The sequence below is a fragment of the Artemia sp. Qi Xiang Cuo genome, chromosome 8 (genome assembly GCF_049724085.1).
Source record: "Artemia sp. Qi Xiang Cuo chromosome 8, ASM4972408v1, whole genome shotgun sequence".
Lineage (NCBI taxonomy): Eukaryota > Metazoa > Arthropoda > Branchiopoda > Anostraca > Artemiidae > Artemia > Artemia sp. Qi Xiang Cuo.
This window is the reverse complement of record NC_142801.1, coordinates 9,920,483-9,940,928: the sequence shown is the minus strand read 5'-3', so window position 1 is coordinate 9,940,928 and position 20,446 is coordinate 9,920,483. Positions and strand designations below refer to the sequence as shown.

Here is a 20,446-nt window from a genome sequence, read left to right as displayed (position 1 = left end):
TGGAGTTGATGACTAGTACTATTATTGTATAAGTGTATTCAAGACATACACTTAAGGAATAAGAGGATTCGCTAGGAAAAATGTGACAATAGACGTTACAAAAAAAAAAAGAATTAAAGCACACTTTTTAACACAGAAGTCAATGGCAGTAATATTTCTTTTTCTCTTTGATATTAATACATTGATTTAAAGGTTGCCTACTTTTCTCTTTTCCCCCCTAACCCCTAATTTCAAGGTTACTGACCCATACTTCTACGTTAAAAATATGCCATTGGTTTACTTTAGTGAGGTATTTTCGCATGCCAATCACACTCTTCCTTATTTCTGGAGAGATAAATAGCCCCTCTTTTTACAAACCGGTTAACTAATACTGAGCAACAAATCTAGACTCACGACGAGCCGCAATCTCTGGCGCAACAAATTCCTGTTGGGTCTTTTGATCAGTCTAAACTGTCACTGGCAACCCTGTTTTGATAAATTGCGGCACTGTATGAGTCACGTTTCAAAGACGATGTGGTACCTTAAAGAATCAACCTATTTCGTCCATTATAAACTGTTTTAGTTTGTGTGCCCAACTATTTAGAACTGATTAGGTGGTCTTGCCATAACTTGTAGAGCATGGATAAGAGACCCAAGCAAACGACATGAAACTAAAATCCGACGGCTACTTTTCCGGAAATCTTAGAAAAGCCATTTAACTTTTCATGTTTTGGGCCGGAGATATATTCAGATTTAAAATCTGGAAAATTTATTAATTGTCTTTTTGAGGTTATTAGCCGACGCTGAGGCTCACGAAATGATAAGGGTATCGAATGGGTCTCGGATACCCTCTTTCACATTAGCACATTCAATTCATGCTCAATGACTTCTCCCTTAACTGTTATACAATGTAGTCACAAATCAAATGTAGGTCTTTCGATATACGTGTCTGAGTGTTGTTTCCCGAACTTATAGAGAAGAGACACTTTAAAATTACAGCCGGTCTGTTTTGAAGGGAAATTGCCGCCTGATGCTGAATATTCTTCAGCAGGGAGAACAGCTAAGTTTCCATATTTGAGATAAGGGGAGAATTCCCCCCCCCAGGTACACCTTTCACTCAATTTCCATATTTGAAGTCTTCCTTCAACTGCCAAGAGTGGGTCCTTAACTTCAACCTTTGGTGTCTAGCGGTTGTAAGACAGCCAATAGTGATGGCAGTTGAGGGTTTGGTGTTTTTCAGTCCTTCAATTTTTAAAGTTTCTGTATTGGAGACAAGGAGGGGCATTTCTCCAATGGCTTAACAGTCTGCTTTTCGGCTTAACAGTCGGCTTAACCTACCTAAATACCCTTCGCCAAAAATGGAAACAAGTATTCACCTAAAAAGTTGGTGTCTATCAGTGGTTAGAAAACCAACAGTGTTAACATTATTTTTTTCACTGTGAATAAACATGACTGTCGTCCTCAGCAACGTAGGCATACATATAACTTAATTTCAATTTCAATTCCTTTTCCGCAAGTTTAGAAACGTCGCTCGGTTATGCCTACCTTAACCTCCCCCCTCTCCCCTTTATGGATTCAAGTGAGATACCCTGGCCACAGCACTAGCAACAGCAGTGAGAACAAAATTCCTGCAGTGGTGAGAACTCCTTTTTTAAAGCCTGATTGATTCTTTTGTGTGAAATATTAACCCAGTAAAATAACGGAAAGTTTCTTATCTTAACAGTCACGATACAATGTTAATCTATAGTTTCTGCTTTCCACACAATTAGCTCCAAAAGGGTTCAAAGTAAGTTACTGTCAAGTCTCAAAATAAGCATGAACATACATTCTATGATCTTTCCAGTCTCCTAGTTCGAGCTCCATAAGACCAGAATGGTGAAGAGTATGCATCTTGGGAACCATCATAAAAAAGGTATGAAGATGCCCATTCAAGTAAGCCATTCCATCTTTCATTAGTTCTCTCATTCCTATAAGAATACCAAAAGATAAGAATTTTATATAATTTATATATAAAATATATATATATGTATATGTATATACAATTTATATGATAATTTATGATATTTTTAATATAATGATGATACTTAAAAATTAATAATTTATATAATTTATATGATATTTATTAAGGTAATTTATTTGTTACCCGCAATACAAACACTTGGAAAAGCAAAGTGAAAAGAAAACGGAAAGAAAACAAGACACGCTACATTATTATATACATAAACCAGGACCATGAGCGACCAAACATTCAAGTTAGGAGTTAAGAGGGGTTGTACCCTATACATGTTTATGTCGATTATTTGACGGACTTCGTCCTGAGGAGCCAGGGAAAAGCTAAAGAGAATGTAGTAAAAAATAGGAAGGTAAAATTCTCTAGGCTTGAATTACGCAGATGACCTAAGTACCCTATACAAAAATGTTAGCAAAATCAATTTTTCTTCGGAAGTTTTTGCAGCAAAAACAGGTCTGAAACTCAATGATAAAATGGTTAGACTATGAGCAAACGAGGGTGAAGAGATGATATTTGGCAACTTGAAAATTGATCAAATGGATAAGACAAGATGTAAAAAAAGAACAGCCAAAGGACAATTTTTTTCGGAGTTGAAAAGAGTTTGGGAGAACAGGAAGATAACTCTGCCAGCTAAAATTAAAATACTGAAAGCCATGGCAACAGCATCAAGTGATCGAAATAGCTATGAAGAGCTAGCACTTCGAAAGGTTGAGGAAGGTGTGGTAAATATTCTCCTGGCGAATTGTTTAAGGATAATTTTAGGTACTCTTTTGACTAACCGTAAATTAAACAATAAGCTAAATATGAAGTACAGTTCGGTCACCCTTTATTGTGTGATAACGAAAGAAAGCTTAATGTGGCTAGGTGCCGTTTTTCCGATGAAGAATGATAGATGTAAGTAAAAAATAGGCCTTCTACAAACGTGATCGGTAGAGGTTATAAGAAAAGATTTAAAGGAGATTGGAGCTCCATGGAAGGGAATAAAAGTTGAAACTCTGAATGAATTGGAGTGGGAAAACAGTTAGCCCAGGTGTGTTGGCACCACGTGGCTTGGTATGGCAATCAGTTTTCATTAGTAGTAGTAGCAGGAGCATTCAATCCATAAGGATAGAACGCATGAAGATCGCTTAAAATAACGTTATTTAGTATCTATGGTATTCTTAAGTTTTTGCTTCTCCCATATATGCAAAATATTAAGTCTTCCAAATTGTCATTTAAAGATGGGATTGTTTATATATGTTTGTATATTATATATATACACAATTGTGTATATATGTGCATATAAAATTAAAATTTGTCCTTTTTCACATGAAGATTTTCTATATTATCACAACTACTGTGCAGAAATTATAGTTTCATGGTATATTAACTAAAATATATTCATTATAATATACTGACGGTGCAACCATTGGTTCAAAGAGCCGTGTTTTGCGCAAAATTAGTGATTTTTATGCTTTCCGTCAAACTGCGTTGGTTTTTGCAGAAAGTTCAAATTTCATGATGGCTAGACGACCACTCTGAAATTATTCAAGAGCCGTTGGAAAAAGTACATGTGAAAAAAAAGAGATTTTTACCAAATCCCATGTTTTTAGTTTTACCATGCCTTTTAACAGATGGAATGGACCAGCTGAATCTAAAAATCCCAGTATTTTTGCTATATGTGCCGAGAATAAGCCGTTCCGCACCAAAAGAAAAAAAATGTGTTTTCGACGTAATACCTTAAATTAGGTATTTCTTTCCACGACCACACTGCCTTTCTATAACGAACAAATAAACGTTCAAATGGGGATAAGTTTATTTATTGGACAGTGAAACAGATACAAAAGTCTGGATATTTCGACCACATATACAACGATGGTCAGGAGCAGAAATACTAAATCATAAAATTAAAACTTATTATACAGAACAAAATAATTACTTCTGGTTCTAATTTTAGTTTTAATAGGTTTTAATTTTAATGCTCTAGTATTTCTGCTCATGACGATCGCTGTATATGTATAAATAACGACGAAGACAATACCTGGTTGTGTCCTGGTTGAACTTTGCTGGAGTAAGGATGCCAGGACTGTTTTGAAAAATTTTGCATTTTAGTTTTATTGCTCGCATGTTGTTGTGAGTCTTTCTTCTTTTATATATTTTTATACTTAATGATAAAGAATGCATTTTTGCATTATATATATAGAAGAGCCCTAACTCTATTGTGTTACCTCCAAGACTAAATATATAACTAAAAAGCACCTGCAATATAATTCTCACTTTATAAAATCAAACAAGTTTCTATTGATTAGATTGTCTAGTTTTGATTGATCTATTGATTCATTTTGATAAATTTACATAGAAAGTGTTTTTTCCATTTTCATTTATGTGTTTCAATCATTATTAGACAATAAAATTATTTTCTGTCTCTATTATATTTCCAAATAGGACAGTTCTGTTCTTTGCATGAGCTGTATTCAGATTAGCTGTAAATTGCTTGCTGGCCATATATATCCACACATTATTTTACAAAACACAAAATCGCAAAGAAGAGAGAAAACGAGGATTATAACAGCCAGTTAGTTATACACAAAAAAGAAATCTTACAAAACGCATCAATATTTGTTTACACACATCTGTTACGTTTTCAATCCCCCTGGATATGGTCTTGATACATATAGCAATATTATTAATATACATTACTGATATGCAGATAAATTTTGCATTTTAGTTTTATTGCTCGCATGTTGTTGTGAGTCTTTCTTCTTTTATATATTTTTGTTTTTCTGAAGACGGTCCTTGGAAATAGGGCCGAAATATTCATTCAAATTATCTTTTTTGCTGTATATTTGGTCAAAATATCCAGACTTGTAAACCTGTTTTCACTCTCTAATAAATGGACTTATCCCCATTTGAGCGTTTATTTGTCACAAAAAAAACGCAGCGGAAGACGTTTAGGGTTGAGAAGAAAGGGAAATAAGGCCCTCCCCCTTTCTAACAATATCTCCATGATTTTCTTTAATTTTACATAATTTGTCGGCTTTGACAAACTTTGCCTCTCCCCGAAATAAATTCCTTGTATATACTAGTATGGTACCGAAATATTCCTTGGGATCAAAATAGAAAAACAAAAAAATAGAAAAACAAAAAAAGATACTTCAAGTTTATGGATACTGGGCGCAGACAGTATTTTTTTTAGAAATGTTAAGAAACTAAAAGAAAAACAAATAATTGTATAGAGGTTTTGCATACTGGACAAATATTTCGCCTCAGGAGGGAAGATCCCGCCAGCATTTACCCCACTTTACACTCAATTACGACGCCCAACAAATCTATAATGCAACTAGATATAAGAGCCCGCTTGGCGGACTCTCTGTCTACCGAAAACCGCCTCCGCCGGCCTTTTGATAGCCCTCGCTTTAGTCAGGCTAGATCGCAAGCAGACTGGGCCTTCGGCCTTCACAAAATAGCATCTTTACTTTCAATTAAAATAAAATTGTTAGAATTTTTTTTAGTTCCATCTTTGCATTTTCCATCTTAATCACTGTTTTACCTGAAAATGAAACAGAATTATGAAACTAGCACTCAAATATTTCTTCTTTTTAGAATTTCCTTTGATATTTCTGTTTGTGGCAGATTGGACTTTATTAAAATAAATAGTGTCAGGTAAGATCTGACTTTCGTTAAAAAAAAAAAAAATTGCCTCTCATAAAATGGACTGATTCTATTAAAATAAATGGCTTTTATCAAAAGGAATTGTTTTATTTAAATAATTTTGCTACAATAAATGGATTTTACTGAAAAGAATGGCTATTTAATCAAATAAATTACTTTTACTGAAATAAACGGCTTTATTAAAATAAACGACTTTTACAGAAATTAAATGGTTTTTATTCAAAATAAATGGCTTTTATTAAAATCACAATAATTAATTGTTAAAAAAACATTTGAGATTCTACAATGTAATAATATCAACATAGATTGTCAATAAAAATGTGAAAAATGTCCATAAAAATAACATTGCCCACAAGCAAAAGTTTTGCATTAAAAACAAGTCAAAAGTAAAATTTTTTCGATTCAACGGGAAAGAATCCTCTCAGCATGGAGATTGAAGGAGCCATGTTCGTCAAAGCATAAGGTAACAGGGACATTGTACTTACATGAAAGGAGCTCATAGAGCGAATACTGAGGCTCCATGGCTACCCACGGAAGCCCCCTTCCCCTTACACACACAAACTGAAAGCTTGCCTTGTCACTGCACACCATTCCTCATAAATATAGAAACCCAAGTCACCTAAACCTTTTTCATCCCTATCAATGCTGAAAAAAAGGCCAAAGCGTGAAATATGAGACTAAATTTAAGACGAGTGTTAGAAGAGTAAGGTCCTCTTAATTGCGAAACTAAGTCGAAACAATTTTCCCCTATAATCCCTGCGACACGCCGTGATGAATTGTTTAAAATTTGGTGTCGGTATTTTGGGAAGTCCGCGGCTTCGTGAAATTTGAACTTGAGTTTTTTTTTTTTTTTTTTTTTTTTTTTTTTTTTTTTTTTTTTTTTTTTTTTTTTTGCGGATAGTTGGATATTTAATTTCTTAGGTTTTAGTTTGACTCTGTGATATTTCGAATCAACGTATAAATTTGTATGACGATGGCTATGGCTGTGATTTTTATATGTTTAGTGCCTTATATTTTATTATGACAAGAACTGCCGCTGATCGGCATGACCGTATAAGGCGTTTGATAATAAAATCGCTTATCGTCTTTAGTCCAACTAGTTGTGCCTACCAATCCAGTGAGACATGTGCAACATATTTTATATGTATATGAGACATATCTATCTATCTATCTATGTCTATCTTTTATTATTTTCCCTGAGAAATACGAAACAGTTTTGAAACTGCAAATGTTTACAACAAGTATAAAGGGTATAAAAAGGGGATAAAACACAACCGATAATTTGATTCTGAAGCACGCTGCTTGAAGAAAGTTTAACCACTTTAGGGTTGTAATTATCATTCGTAAGCCTCAATCTGAGTAATATTTTATCTTCTTTGCGACCGACACCATCCTGCCCCCTCTTTTAGACACCCTTGAGTATACACGTACCTTAATCCACCATTTTAGTAAAAGAATCTGTTCATGTTCTATTTTATCCTAACTGTTTGTTTAATTAAATACAAGTCAAGGTCATTTAAAAAAGATTTATGTTTTGTTGTCTTCAAAAAAAGAATCAGACGTCAAGAATCAATCCACGACATTTGTTTCTTTATTTATTTACTTTTTTGTCTTAATAAAGGTTCCCTTGACCCTGTCTAAATGCCCTGAAATTTTCAGGCAGATCTGCAAAAAAAATTCCAAAATGGGATGTCCTCAATAAGTCCCTGTCGGTTCATTCTACTAACACTAGATGTTTCGTAACGAATGGAGAAGACCCATTTCTGGCCCAGTTTGGGGTGCCTAGAATCAATGTAGCTGAATTTTTTTTAAATATTTTCTCCTTAGGTTCGGTTTGCCCAGGGTGTAAGTAGAAGGGCCTTATTGACTCCGATCCCTCACCCCTGCTGCCACCTATAACTTTTTTGCAACCCTAATAAGGGCATAGCCTCCCTAGGGAGAACACGTGGTTAATGGGGTCAATGACCTAAATTTCCAAGGTCGATGTTGTTGTTGTTGTACGTGCACGCTCTCAGCGAATGTCAAGGTCGATGTTGTTGTGGTTGTTGTTTTGGCCATGTGCATAGGGTCATTAGGGAGAACACGTGGTTAATTAAAGCGATTGGGAATTTGGAACACCTGTGCTGTCGACCTCAATTCACCTATCGTGAATCAATAATTCCCCTTAGAAACAACAAATTAATTCCCCTTTCTTGACAGATCAATCAACCAATGACATCATCTGTCAGACTTTAAAAATTTTCGCATAGAAACGATTCTCCAGGAATAGATCCAAGTCATTAATGTCTTTGCCTCGGAAACAACTCTTTTGGTCGAACTCCAAAGGATATTAATAACCAAAGGCCATGGAAACAATTCTCCAAGAAACATCTTAGCGATGAATTGTTTTAGCGCGGGAATCAGGTTTCTTATTAATTTGAAATGCATTAGCGCAGAGATGCCAAAAACAAAATGAACACGCTGAATTACGTTTAGGGATTATTTGGGCGAAACTGTTTTAGACAGGTTATGGAACTATTTCGGCGAAACAGTTAGACATTTTAAAAGATGATTTTTGAAGAGATTTTGGAAGAGGATTTGAGGGTGAAACTCTGTGGTCGTTATAATACACAAGTTTCATTTGAACAGTGTTGTGAGGTCCTCTACCCCAACCCCAAGGGGTTCCGATCCCCCTACCCAACCCCGAAGGAAGCCCCCGGTACTCAAAGGTCCCCCAACCACCCCAAGAACCCCAGCCCCCCAAACGCCCACCGCCCAACCACCAACGCCCACCCCAGGGCCTCCAAGGGCCCCCCGACCCCCAACCGGCCCCCCCGACCCCAAAGGCCTTCCACCGGTCCTCAAAGCTCCACTGGGCTCCCAAAGGGCCCCCGGCCCTCAAAGTTTCCCCAGACCCCCCCCCCCCGGGCCCAAAGGGCCCCTCCCCCCTTTGGCCCCCCAAAGGGGCCCCTCTCCCTCCATCTCCTCCCTCCTCCTCCTCTCCCCTCCTCCTCCCCTCCCCCATTTTTTATATTTTTTGTGCATTGAGACATAGAACGACCCCCTCCCCCCTCCAAAGGTCTGATTTTTCAAAGTTCATTTTGAATTTCTTTCGTTGAAATGCAAGAGTTGGAATATTTCAGTGGTGTTTGGTTGTGGTTTACCTTGTCACAGTTACATTTTCTTGATTTTTCAATGTTAATTTTGAATTTCTTTCTTTTAAATGCAAGAGTTGGAATATTTCAGAAGTGTTTGGTTGTGGTTTACCTTGTCACAGTTACATTTTCTTGATTTTTCAAAGTTCATTTTGAATTTCTTTCGTTGAAATGCAAGAGTTGGAATATTTCAGTAGTGTTTGGTTGTGGTTGACCTTGTCACAGTTAGATTTTCTTGATTTTAAAAGTTCATTTTTAATTTCTTTCGTTGAAATTCAAGAGTTGGAATATTTCAGCAGTGTTTGGTTGTGGTTTACCTTGTCATAGTTACATTTTCATGATTTTTCAAAGTTCATTTGAACTTCTTTCGTTGAAATTCAAGAGTTGGAATATTTCAGTAGTGTTTGGTTGTGGTTTACCTTATCAAAGTTACATTTTCATGATTTTTCAAAGTTCATTTTGAATTTCTTTTATTGAAATGCTATAGTTGGTATTTTTCAGTAGTGTTTGGTTGTGGTTTACCTTGTCACAGTTACATTTTCTTGATTTTTCAAAGTTCATTCTGAATTTCTTTCATTGAAATGCAAGAGTTGGAATATTTAAGTAGTGTTTGGTTGTGGTTTACCTTGTCACAGTTATATTTTCTTGATTTTTCAAAGTTCATTTTGAAGTTCTTTCCTTGAAATGCAAGAGTTGGAATATTTCAGTAGTGTTTGGTTATGGTTTACCTTGTCACAGTTACAGTTTCTTGATTTTTCAAAGTTCATTTTGAATTTCTTTCGTTGAAATGCAAGAGTTGGAATATTTCAATAGTGTTTGATTGTGGTTTACCGTGTCACAGTTACATTTTCTTGATTTTTCAAAGTTTATTTTGAATTTATTTCGTTGAAATGTAAGAGTTGGAATATTTCAGTAGTGTTTGGTTGTGGATTACCTTGTCACAGTTACATTTTCTTGATTTTTCAAAGTTCATTTTGAATTTCATTCGTTGAAATGCAAGAGTTGGAATATTTCAGTAGTGTTTGGTTGTGGTTTACCTTGTCACAGTTACATTTTCATGATTTTTTCAAAGTTCATTTTTAATGTCTTTCGTTGAAATGCAGGAGTCGGAAAATTTCAGCAGTGTTTGGTCGTTATTTAACTTGTCAAAGTTAAATTTTCAAGATTTTTCAAAGTTCATTTGAATTTGTTTTGTTGAAATGCAAGAGTTGGTATATTGTTTGGTTGTGGTTTACAATATCAAAGGTTCTTTCTCGTGATTTTTCATCGCTCATTTGAATTTCTTTCGTTGAAATGCAAGAGTTGGAATATTTCAGTAGTGTTTGGTTGTGGTTTAACTTGTCAAAGTTACATTTTCTTGATTTTTCAAAGTTCATTTTGAATTTCTTTAGTTGAAAAGAAAGATTTTTACTTTTTAAGTATTGTTGTTATTTGTTTTTACTTTACACTTTTAAATTTTATTTATTTTAAAATTAAAATTTTTATTTATTTACTTTAAATGCAAGAGTTGGACTATTTCAGAAGTGTTTGGTTGTGGTTTAACTTGTCACAGTTAAATTTTCTTGATTTTTCAAAGTTAATTTTGAATTTCTTTCGTTGAAATGCAATAGTTGGAATATTTAAGTAGTGTTTGGTTGTGGTTTACATTTTCAAAGTTACATTTTCTTTATTTTTCAAATTTAATTTTTAATTTCTGTCGTTGAAATGCAATAGTTGGAATATTTCAGTAGTGTTTGGTTGTGGTTTACCTTGTCATAGGTACATTTCCTTGATTGTTCACATCTCATTTTGAAATTCTTTCGTTGCAAATCAAGAATTGGAATATTTCAGTAGTTTTTGCTCATGGTTTAACTTGTCACAGTTACATTTTCATGGTTTTTCAAAGTTCATTTGAATTTATTTCATTGAAATGCAAGAGTTGGAATATTTCAATAATGTTTGGTTGTGGTTTACCTTGTCACAGTTACATTTTCTTGATTTTTCAAAGTTCATTTCGAATTTCTTTCGTTGAAATGCAAGAGTTGGAATATTTCAGTGGTGTTTGGTTATGGTTTAACTTGTCACAGTTACATTTTCTTGATTTTTCAAAGTTCATTTTGAATTTCTTTCGTTGAAGTGCCGGAGTTGGACTATTTCAGTAGTGTTTGGTTGTGGTTTACCTTGTCACAGTTACATTTTCTTGATTTTTCAAAGTTCATTTTGAAGTACTTTCGATGAAAAGCAAGAGTTGGAATATTTAAGTAGTGTTTGTTTTTTGTTTACCGTGTAACAGTTAAATTTTCTTTATTTTTCAAAGTTCATTTTGAATTGCTTTAGTTGAAATGCAAGAGTTGGAATATTTCAGTAGTGTTTGTTTATGGTTTACCTTGTCACAGTTACATTTTCTTGATTTTTCAAAGTTCATTTTGAATTTCTTTCGTTGAAAAGCATGAGTTGGAATATTTCAGTTGTGTTTGGTCGTGGTTTACCTTGTCACAGTTTCATTTTCTTGATATTTCATAGTTCATTTTGAATTTCTTTCATTGAAATGCAAGAGTTGGAATATTTCAGTAGTGTTTGGTTGTGGTTTAACTTGTCACAGATACATTTTCTTGAATTTTCAAAGTACATTTTGAATTTTTTTCGTTGAAATGCAAGAGTTGGAATATTTCAGTAGTGTTTGGTTGTGGTTTACCTTGTCAAAGTTACATTTTCTTGATTTTTCAAAGTTCATTTTGAATATCTTTCGGTGAAATGCAAGAGTTGGAATATTTCACTAGTGTTTGCTTGTGGTTTAACTTGTCACAGATACATTTTATAGATTTTTCTAAGTTAATTTTTTAATTTCTTTCGTTGAAAAGCAAGAGTTGGAATATTTCAGTAGTGTTTGCTTGTGTTTTACCTTGTCACAGTTACATTTTCTTGATTTTTACAAAGTTCATTTGAATTTCTTTAGTTTAAAATCAATTTTTTGAATATTTAAGTAGTGTCTGGTTTTGGTTTAAATTGTAAAATTTACATTCTCTTTATTTTTAAATTTTAATTTCGAATTTCTTTCGTTGAAATGCAAGAGTTGGAATATTTCAGAAGTGTTTGGTTGTGGTTTACCTTGTCACAGTTACATTTTCTTGATTTTTCAAAGTTCATTTCGAATTTCTTTCGTTGAAATGCAAGAGTTGGAATATTTCAGTAGTGTTTGGTCGTGGTTTACCTTGTCACAGTTACATTCTCGTGATTTTTCAAAGTTCATTTTGAATTTCTTTCGTTGAAATGCAAGCGTTGGACTATTTCAGTAGTGTTTGGTTGTGGTTTACCTTGTCACAGTTACATTTTCTTGATTTTTCAAAGCTCATTTCGAATTTCTTTAGTTGAAATGCAAGAGTTGGAGTATTTCAGTAGTGTTTGCTTATGGTTTACCTTGTCACAGTTACATTTTCTTTATTTTTCAAAGTTCATTTGAATTTATTTAGTTTTAAATAAATTTTTTGAATATTTAATTATTGTTTTGTTATTGTTTAACATTTAACAGTTACATTTTATTGATTTTTAAAATTTAATTTTTAATTTCTTTCGTTGTAATTCAAGAGTTGGTCTATTTCAGTAGTTTTTGGTTGTGGTTTACCTTGTCACAGTTACATTTTCTTGATTTTTCAAAGTTCATTCTGAATTTCTTTCATTGAAATGCAAGAGTTGGAATATTTCAGTAGTGTTTGGTTGTGGTTTACCATGTCGCAATTACATTTTCTTGATTTTTCAAAGTTCATTTTGAATTTCTTTCGTTGAAATGCAAGAGTTGGAATATTTCAGTAGTGTAGGATTATGGTATACCTTGTCACAGTTACATTTTCTTGATTTTTCAATGTTCATTTTGAATTTCTTTCGTTGAAATGCAAGAGTTGGAATATTTCAGTAGTGTTTGGTTGTGCTTTACCTTGTCACAGTTACATTTTCTTGATTTTTCAAAGTTCATTCTGAATTTCTTTCATTGAAATGCAAGAGTTGGAATATTTCAGTAGTGTTTGGTTGTGGTTTACCTTTTCGCAATTACATTTTCTTGATTTTTCAATGTTCATTTTGAATTTCTTTCGTTGAAAAGCAAGAGTTGGAATATTTCAGTAGCGTTCGGTTGTGGATTACCTTGTCACAGTTACATTTTCTTGATTTTTCAAAGTTCATTTGAATTTCATTCGTTGAAATGCAAGAGTTGGAATATTTCAGTAGTGTTTGGTTGTGGTTTACCTTGTCACAGTTACATTTTAATGATTTTTTAAAAGTTAATTTTGAATTTATTTCGTTGAAATGCAAGAGTTGGAATATTTCAGCAGTGTTTGGTTGTGGTTTACCTTGTCACAGTTACATTTTCTAGATTTTTCAAAGTTCATTTTGACTTTCTTTCGTTGAAATGCAAGAGTTGGAATATTTCAGTAGTGTTTGGTCGTGGTTTACCTTGTCACAGTTACATTTTCTTGATTTTTCAAAGTTCATTTTGAATTTCTTTTGTTGAAATGCAAGAGTTGGAATATTTCAGTAGCGTTTGGTTGTGGTTTACCTTGTCACAGTTACATTTTATTGATTTTTCAAAGTTCATTTTGAATTTCTTTCGTTGAAATGAAAGAGTTGGAATATTTCAGTAGTGTTTGGTTATGGTTTACCTTGCCAAAGTTACATTTTCTTGATTTTTCAAAGTTCATTTTGAATTTCTTTCGTTGAAAAGTAAGAGTTGGAATATTTCAGTAGTGTTTGCTTGTGGTTTACCTTGTCACAGTTACATTTTCATTATTTTTAAAATTTAATTTTAATTTATTTAATTTAAATTCAATATTTGTAATATTTATTAATTTTTTTTTTTTGTTTTAAATATTAACATGAACATTTTATTTATATTTAAAAGTTATTTTTGAATTTCTTTCGTTGAAATGCAATAGTTGGAATATTTCAGTAGTGTTTGGTCGTGGTTTACCTTGTCACAGTTACATTTTCTTAATTTTTCAAAGTTCATTTTGAATTTCTTTCGTTGAAATGCAAGAGTTGGACTATTTCAGTAGTGTTTGGTTGTGGTTTACCTTGTCACAGTTACATTTTCATGATTTTTCAAAGCTCAAGTTAGGTTAGGATAGGTTAGCCTACGTACACGCGCGTACGTAGGCTAACCTAGTCTAACCTAACTTAACCTAACCTAACTTAATCTAACCTAATCTAATCATACACCTAACTTTTCGCATGTCTCTCACCTAACCTAAGCTAACCTAAGTGAAGCGTAGTACGGCTAACCTAACCTAACCTAATCTAACCTAACTTAATCTAGTCTAACCTAACCATACTCACCGGAAAAGGTTAGGTTAACTTATCATGAGCACTCATGATAAGCACATGTGTTTACATGTGTATACATGTGTGTAAATGTGGCAAGGTAAACCATAAGCAAACACTACTGAAATATTCCAACTCTTGCTTTTCAAACGAAAGAAATTCAAAATGAACTTTGAAAAATCATGAAAATGTAACTGTGACAAGGTAAACCACAACCAAACACTACTGAAATATTCCAACTTTTGCATTTCAACGGTAGAAATTCAAAATGAATTTGAAAATCAAGAAAATGTAACTGTGATAAGGTAAACCATAACCATACACCACTGAAATATTCCAACTCTTGCATTTCAACGAAAGAAATTCAAAATGAAGATTGAAAAATCAAGAAAATGTAACTGTGACAAGGTAAACCAGAACAAAACACTAGTGAAATAGTCCAACTTTCTAATTTCAACGAAATAAATTCAAATTAACTTTGAAAAATCATGAAAATGTAACTGTGACAAGGTAAACCAGGTGAAAAAAACGCTGAAATATTCCAATTCTTGCTATACATGGAAAGAAACACAAAATGAGCATTGAACAATTATGGAAATGTAACTATGACAAGGTAAACCACAACCAAACACTGCTGAAATATTCCAACTATTGCATTTCAACGAAAGAAATTCAAAATGAACTTTGAAAAATCACGAAAATGTAACTGTCACAAGGTAAACCACGACCAAACACTACTGAAATATTCCAACTATTGCATTTCAACGAAAGAAATTCGAAATGAACTTTGAAAAATCAAGAATATTTAACTGTGAAAAGGTAAAAAAAAACCAAAAACTACTGAAATATTCAAACTCTTACATTTCAATAAAAGAAATTCAAATGAACTTTGAAAAATCAAGAAAATGTAACTCTGACAAGGTAAACCACAACGAAACACTACTGAAATATTCCAACTCTTGCTTTTCAACTAAAGAAATTCAAAATTAACTATTAAATATCAAGAAAATCTAACTTTGACAAGGTAAACCACAACCAAACAATACTGAAATATTCCAACTCTTGCATTTCAACGAAAGAAATTCAAAATTAACTTTTAAAAATCAAGAAAATTTAACTGTGACAAGTTAAACCAAAACCGAACGCTACTGAAATATTCAAACTCTTGCATTTCAACGAAGGAGATTCAAAATGATCTTTGAAAAATCAAGAAAATGTAACTGTGACAAGGTAAACCACGACCATACACTACTGAAATATTCCAACTCTTGCATTTCAACGAAAGAAATTCAAAATGAACTTTGAAAAATCAAGAAAATGCAACTGTGACAAGGTAAACCACAACCAAACACTGCTGAAATATTCCAACTCTTGCATTTCAACTAAAGAAATTCAAAATGAACTTTGAAAAAATCATGAAAATGTAACTGTGACAAGGTAAACCACAACCAAACACTACTGAAATATTCCAACTCTTGAATTTCAAAGAATGAAATTCAAAATGAACTTTGAAAAATCAAGAAAATTTAACTGTGACAAGGTAAACCACAACCAAACACTATTGAAATTATACAACTCTTACAAAACAATTAAATAAAATCAATATTAACTTTAAAAATCAAGAAAATGTAACTGTGACAAGGTAAACCTCACAAAAACACTACTGAAATATTCCAACTCTTGCATTTCAACGAAAGAAATTCAAAATGAACATTGAAAAATCAAGAAAATGTAACTGTGACAAGGTATACCATAACCATACACAACTGAAATATTCCAACTCTTGCATTTCAACGAAAGAAATTCAAAATGAACTTTGAAAAATCAAGAAAATGTAACTGTGACAAGGTAAACCACAACCAAACACTACTGAAATATTCCAACTCTTGCATTTCAATGAAAGAAATTCATAAAGAACTTTGAAAAATCAAGAAAATGTAACTGTGACAAGGTAAACCACAACCAAACACTACTGAAATATTCCAACTCTAGCATTTCAACGAAAGAAATTCAAAATGAACATTGAAAAATCAAGAAAATGTAACTGTGACAAGGTATACCATAATCATACACTACTGAAATATTCCAACTCTTGCATTTCAACGAAAGAAATTCAAAATGAACTTTGAAAAATCAAGAAAATGTAACTGTGACAAGGTAAACCACAACCAAACACTACTGAAATATTCCAACTCTTGCATTTCAATGAAAGAAAATCAAAATGAACGTTGAAAAATCAAGAAAATGTAACTGTGACAAGGTAAACCACAACCAAACACTACTGAAATATTCCAACTCTTGCATTTCAATGAAATATATTAAAAAGGAACATTTAAAAATAAATATAAGGTAACTTTTAAATGTTATACCAAGACCAAGCATTGCTTAAATATTCCAACTCTTGCATTTCAACGAAAGAAATTCAAATGAACTTCAAAAAATCAAGAAAATGCAACTTTGACAAGGTAAACCACAACCAAACACTACTGAAATATTCCAACTCTTGCATTTCAACGAAAGAAATTCAAAATGAGCTTTGAAAAATCAAGAAAATGTAACTGTGACAAGGTAAACCACAACCAAACACTACTGAAATAGTCCAACTCTTGCATTTCAATGAAAGAAATTCAAAATGAGCTTTGAATAATCATGAAAATGTAACTGTGACAATGTAAACCACGAACAAAAACTACTTAAATATTCCATCTATTTATTTTCAAAGAAATATATAATTTAATACATTTGAAAAATCAAGAAAATGTAACTTTTACAATGTAAACCACAACCAAAAACTTCTGAAATATTCCAACTCTTGCATTTCAATGAAAGAAATTCAAAATAAACTTTGAAAAATCAAGAAAATGTAACTGTGACAAGGTAAACCATAACCAGACACTACTGAAATATTCCAACTCTTGCATTTCAACGAAAGAAATTCAAATTAACATTTAAAAATAATGAAAATGTAACTGTGAAAAGGTAACCCAAAAGCAAACACGACTGAAATATTCCAAATCTTGCTATTCAACGAAATAAATTAAAAAATTAACTTTGAAAAATCAAGAAAATGTAACTGTGACAAGGTAAACCACTACCAAACACTACTGAAATATTCCAACTCTTGCATTTCAACGAAAGAAATTCAAAATGAACTTTGAAAAATAAATAAAATGTAACTTTGAAAATGTAAACCAAAAACAAAACATACTTAAATAGACAAAATATTTCTTTTAAACTAAATAAATAAAAAATTAAAATATAAATATCAATAATATTTAAATTTTACAATTTAAACAACAAACAAACTCTACTTAAATATTCAAACTCTTTAATTTCAATTAAAGAAATACAAAATGAAATTTGAAAAATCAAGAAAATGTAACTGTGACAAGGTAAACCACGACCATACACTACTGAAATATTCCAACTCATGCATTTCAACGAAAGAAATTCAAAATGAACTTTGAAAAATCAATAAAATGTAACTGTGACAAGGTAAACCATAACCAACCACTACTGAAATAGTCCAACTCTTGCATTTCAACGAAAGAAATTCAAAATGAACTTTGCAAAATCATGAAAATGCAACTGTGACAAGGTAAACCATAACCAAACACTATTGAAATATTCCAACTCTTGCTTTTCAAGGAAAGCAATTCAAAATGAACTTTGAAAAATCAAGAAAATGTAACTGTGACAAGGTAAACCAAAACCAAACACTACTTAAAAAGTCCAACTCTTGCACTTCAACAAAACAAATTCAAAATGAACTTTGAAAAATCAGGAAAATGTAACTGTGACAAGGTAAACCATAACCAAACACCACTGAAATATTCCAACTCTTGCATTTCAACGAAAGAAATTCGAAATGAGCTTTGAAAAATCAAGAAAATGCAACTGTGACAAGGTAAACCATAACCAAACACTACTGAAATATTCCAACTCTTGCATTTCAACGGAAGAAATTCAAATGAACTTTGAAAAATAAAGAAAATTTAACTGTGAAAAGGTAAATCATAAGCAAACACTACTGAAATATTACAATTCTTGCTTTTAAACTAAAGAAATTCTAAATGAACTGAGAAAAATCATGAAGATGTAACTGTTACCAGGTACACCACAACCAAATACTACTGAAATATTCCAACTATTGCATTTCACTGACTGAAATTCAAAACGAACTTTGAAAAATCACGAAAATGTAACTTTGACATGGTAAACCACGACCAAACACTACTGAAAGATTCCAACTATTGCATTTCAACGAAAGAAATTCAAAATGAACTTTTAAAAATCAAGAAAATATAACGTTTGCAAGGTAAACCATCACAAAACACTACTGAAATATTCCACCACTTGCATTTCAATTAAAGAAATTCAAATGAACTTTGAAAAATCAAGAAAATGTAACTGTGACAAGGTAAACCACAGCCAAACACTACTGAAATATTCCAACTCTTGCTTTTCAACGAAATAAATTCAAAATTAACTTTGAAAAATCAAGAAATTCTTACTTTGACAAGGTATACCACAACCAAACACTACTTAAATATTCCATCTCTTGCATTTCAACGAAAGAAATTCAAAATGAAATTTGAAAAATCAAGAAAATGTAACTGTGACAAGTTAAACCACAACCGAACGCTACTGAAATATTCCAACTCTTGCATTTCAACAAAAGAAATTCAAAATTAACTTTGAAAAATCAAGAAAATGTAACTGTGACAAGGTAAACCACGACCAAACACTACTGAAATATTCCAACTCTTGCATTTCAACGAAAGAAATTCAAAATGAACTTTGAAAAATCAAGAAAATGCAACTGTGACAAGGTAAACCACAACCAAACACTGCTGAAATATTCCAACTCTTGCATTTCAACGAAAGAAATTCAAAATGAACTTTGAAAAAATCATGAAAATGTAACTGTGACAAGGTAAACCACAACCAAACACTACTGAAATATTCCAACTCTTACATTTCAACGAATGAAATTCAAAATGAACTTTTAAAAATCAAGAAACTGTAACTGTGACAAGGTAATCCACAACCAAACACTACTGAAATATTCCAACTCTTGCATTTCAACGAAAGAAATTCAAAATGAACTTTGAAAAATCAAGAAAATGTAACTGTGACAAGGTAAACCACAACCAAACACTACTGAAATATTCCAACTCTTGCATTTCAACGAAAGAAATTCAAAATGAACATTGAATAATCAAGAAAATGTAACTGTGACAAGGTAAACCATAACCAAACACTACTGAAATATTCCAACTCTTGCATTTCAAAGAAAAAAATTGAAAATGAAAAAAGAAAAATCAAAAAAAAGTAACTTTTACAAGGAAAACAAAAACAAAAAAGTACTGAAATATTCCAACACTTGCAATTCAGAGAAAGAAATTCAGAAAGAACTTTGAAAAATAAAGAAAATGTAAATGTGACAAGGTAAACCACAACCAAACACTACTGAAATATTCCAACTCTAGCAATTCAACGAAAGAAATTCAAAATGAACATTGAAAAATCAAGAAAATGTAACTGTGACAAGGTAAACCATAATCATACACTACTGAAATATTCCAACTCTTGCATTTCAACGAAAGAAATTCAAAATGAACTTTGAAAAATCAAGAAAATGTAATTGCGACAAGGTAAACCACAACTAAACACTACTGAAATATACCAACTCTTGCATTTCAATGAAAGAAATTCAGAATGAACTTTGAAAAATCAAGAAAATGTAACTGTGACAAGGTAAACCACTACCAAACGCTACTGAAATAGTCAAAATATTTAATTTCATCAATGGAAAATCAAAATAAACAATTAAAAATAATTAAAGTTTAAATGTTACAATTTAAACAGCAACCGAACGATGCTGAAATATTACAACTCTTGAATTTCAACGAAAGAAATTCAAATGTACTTTGAAAAATCAAGAAAATGTAACTGTGACAAGGTAAACAATAATCAAACACTACTGAAATACTCCAACTCTTGCATTTCAACTAAATAAATTCAAAATGATCTTTGAAAAATCAAGAAAATGTAACTGTGACAAGGTAAACCACAACCAAACACTACTGAAATATTCCAACACTTGCATTTCAATGAAAGAAATTCAAAATGAGCTTTGAGTAATCATGAAACTGTAACTGTGACTAGGTAAACCACGACCACACACTACTGAAATAGTCCAACTCTCGCATTTCAACAAAATAAATTCAAAATGAACATTGAAAAATCAATAAAATGTAACTGTGACAAGGTAAACCACAACCAAACACTTCTGAAATATTCCAACTCTTGCATTTCAATGAAAGAAATTCAAAATGAACTTTGAAAAATCAAGAAAATGTAACTGAGCAATACGTAG

General features: G+C 32.1%; 1 protein-coding gene across 3 annotated transcripts in view; it reads right to left on the bottom strand.

Annotated features, from left to right (window-relative positions):
- LOC148949147 (transmembrane protein 62-like) overlaps positions 1-20,446 on the bottom strand; it is a 194,378-nt gene that overhangs the window by 62,677 nt on the left and 111,255 nt on the right. For all 3 annotated transcript variants that reach the window (XM_089092848.1, XM_089092847.1, XM_089092846.1), the window contains exon 6: positions 1,805-1,946. In XM_089092848.1, the coding sequence (XP_088948974.1) occupies positions 1,805-1,946 (142 nt within the window). The remainder of the gene's footprint in view (positions 1-1,804; positions 1,947-20,446) is intronic.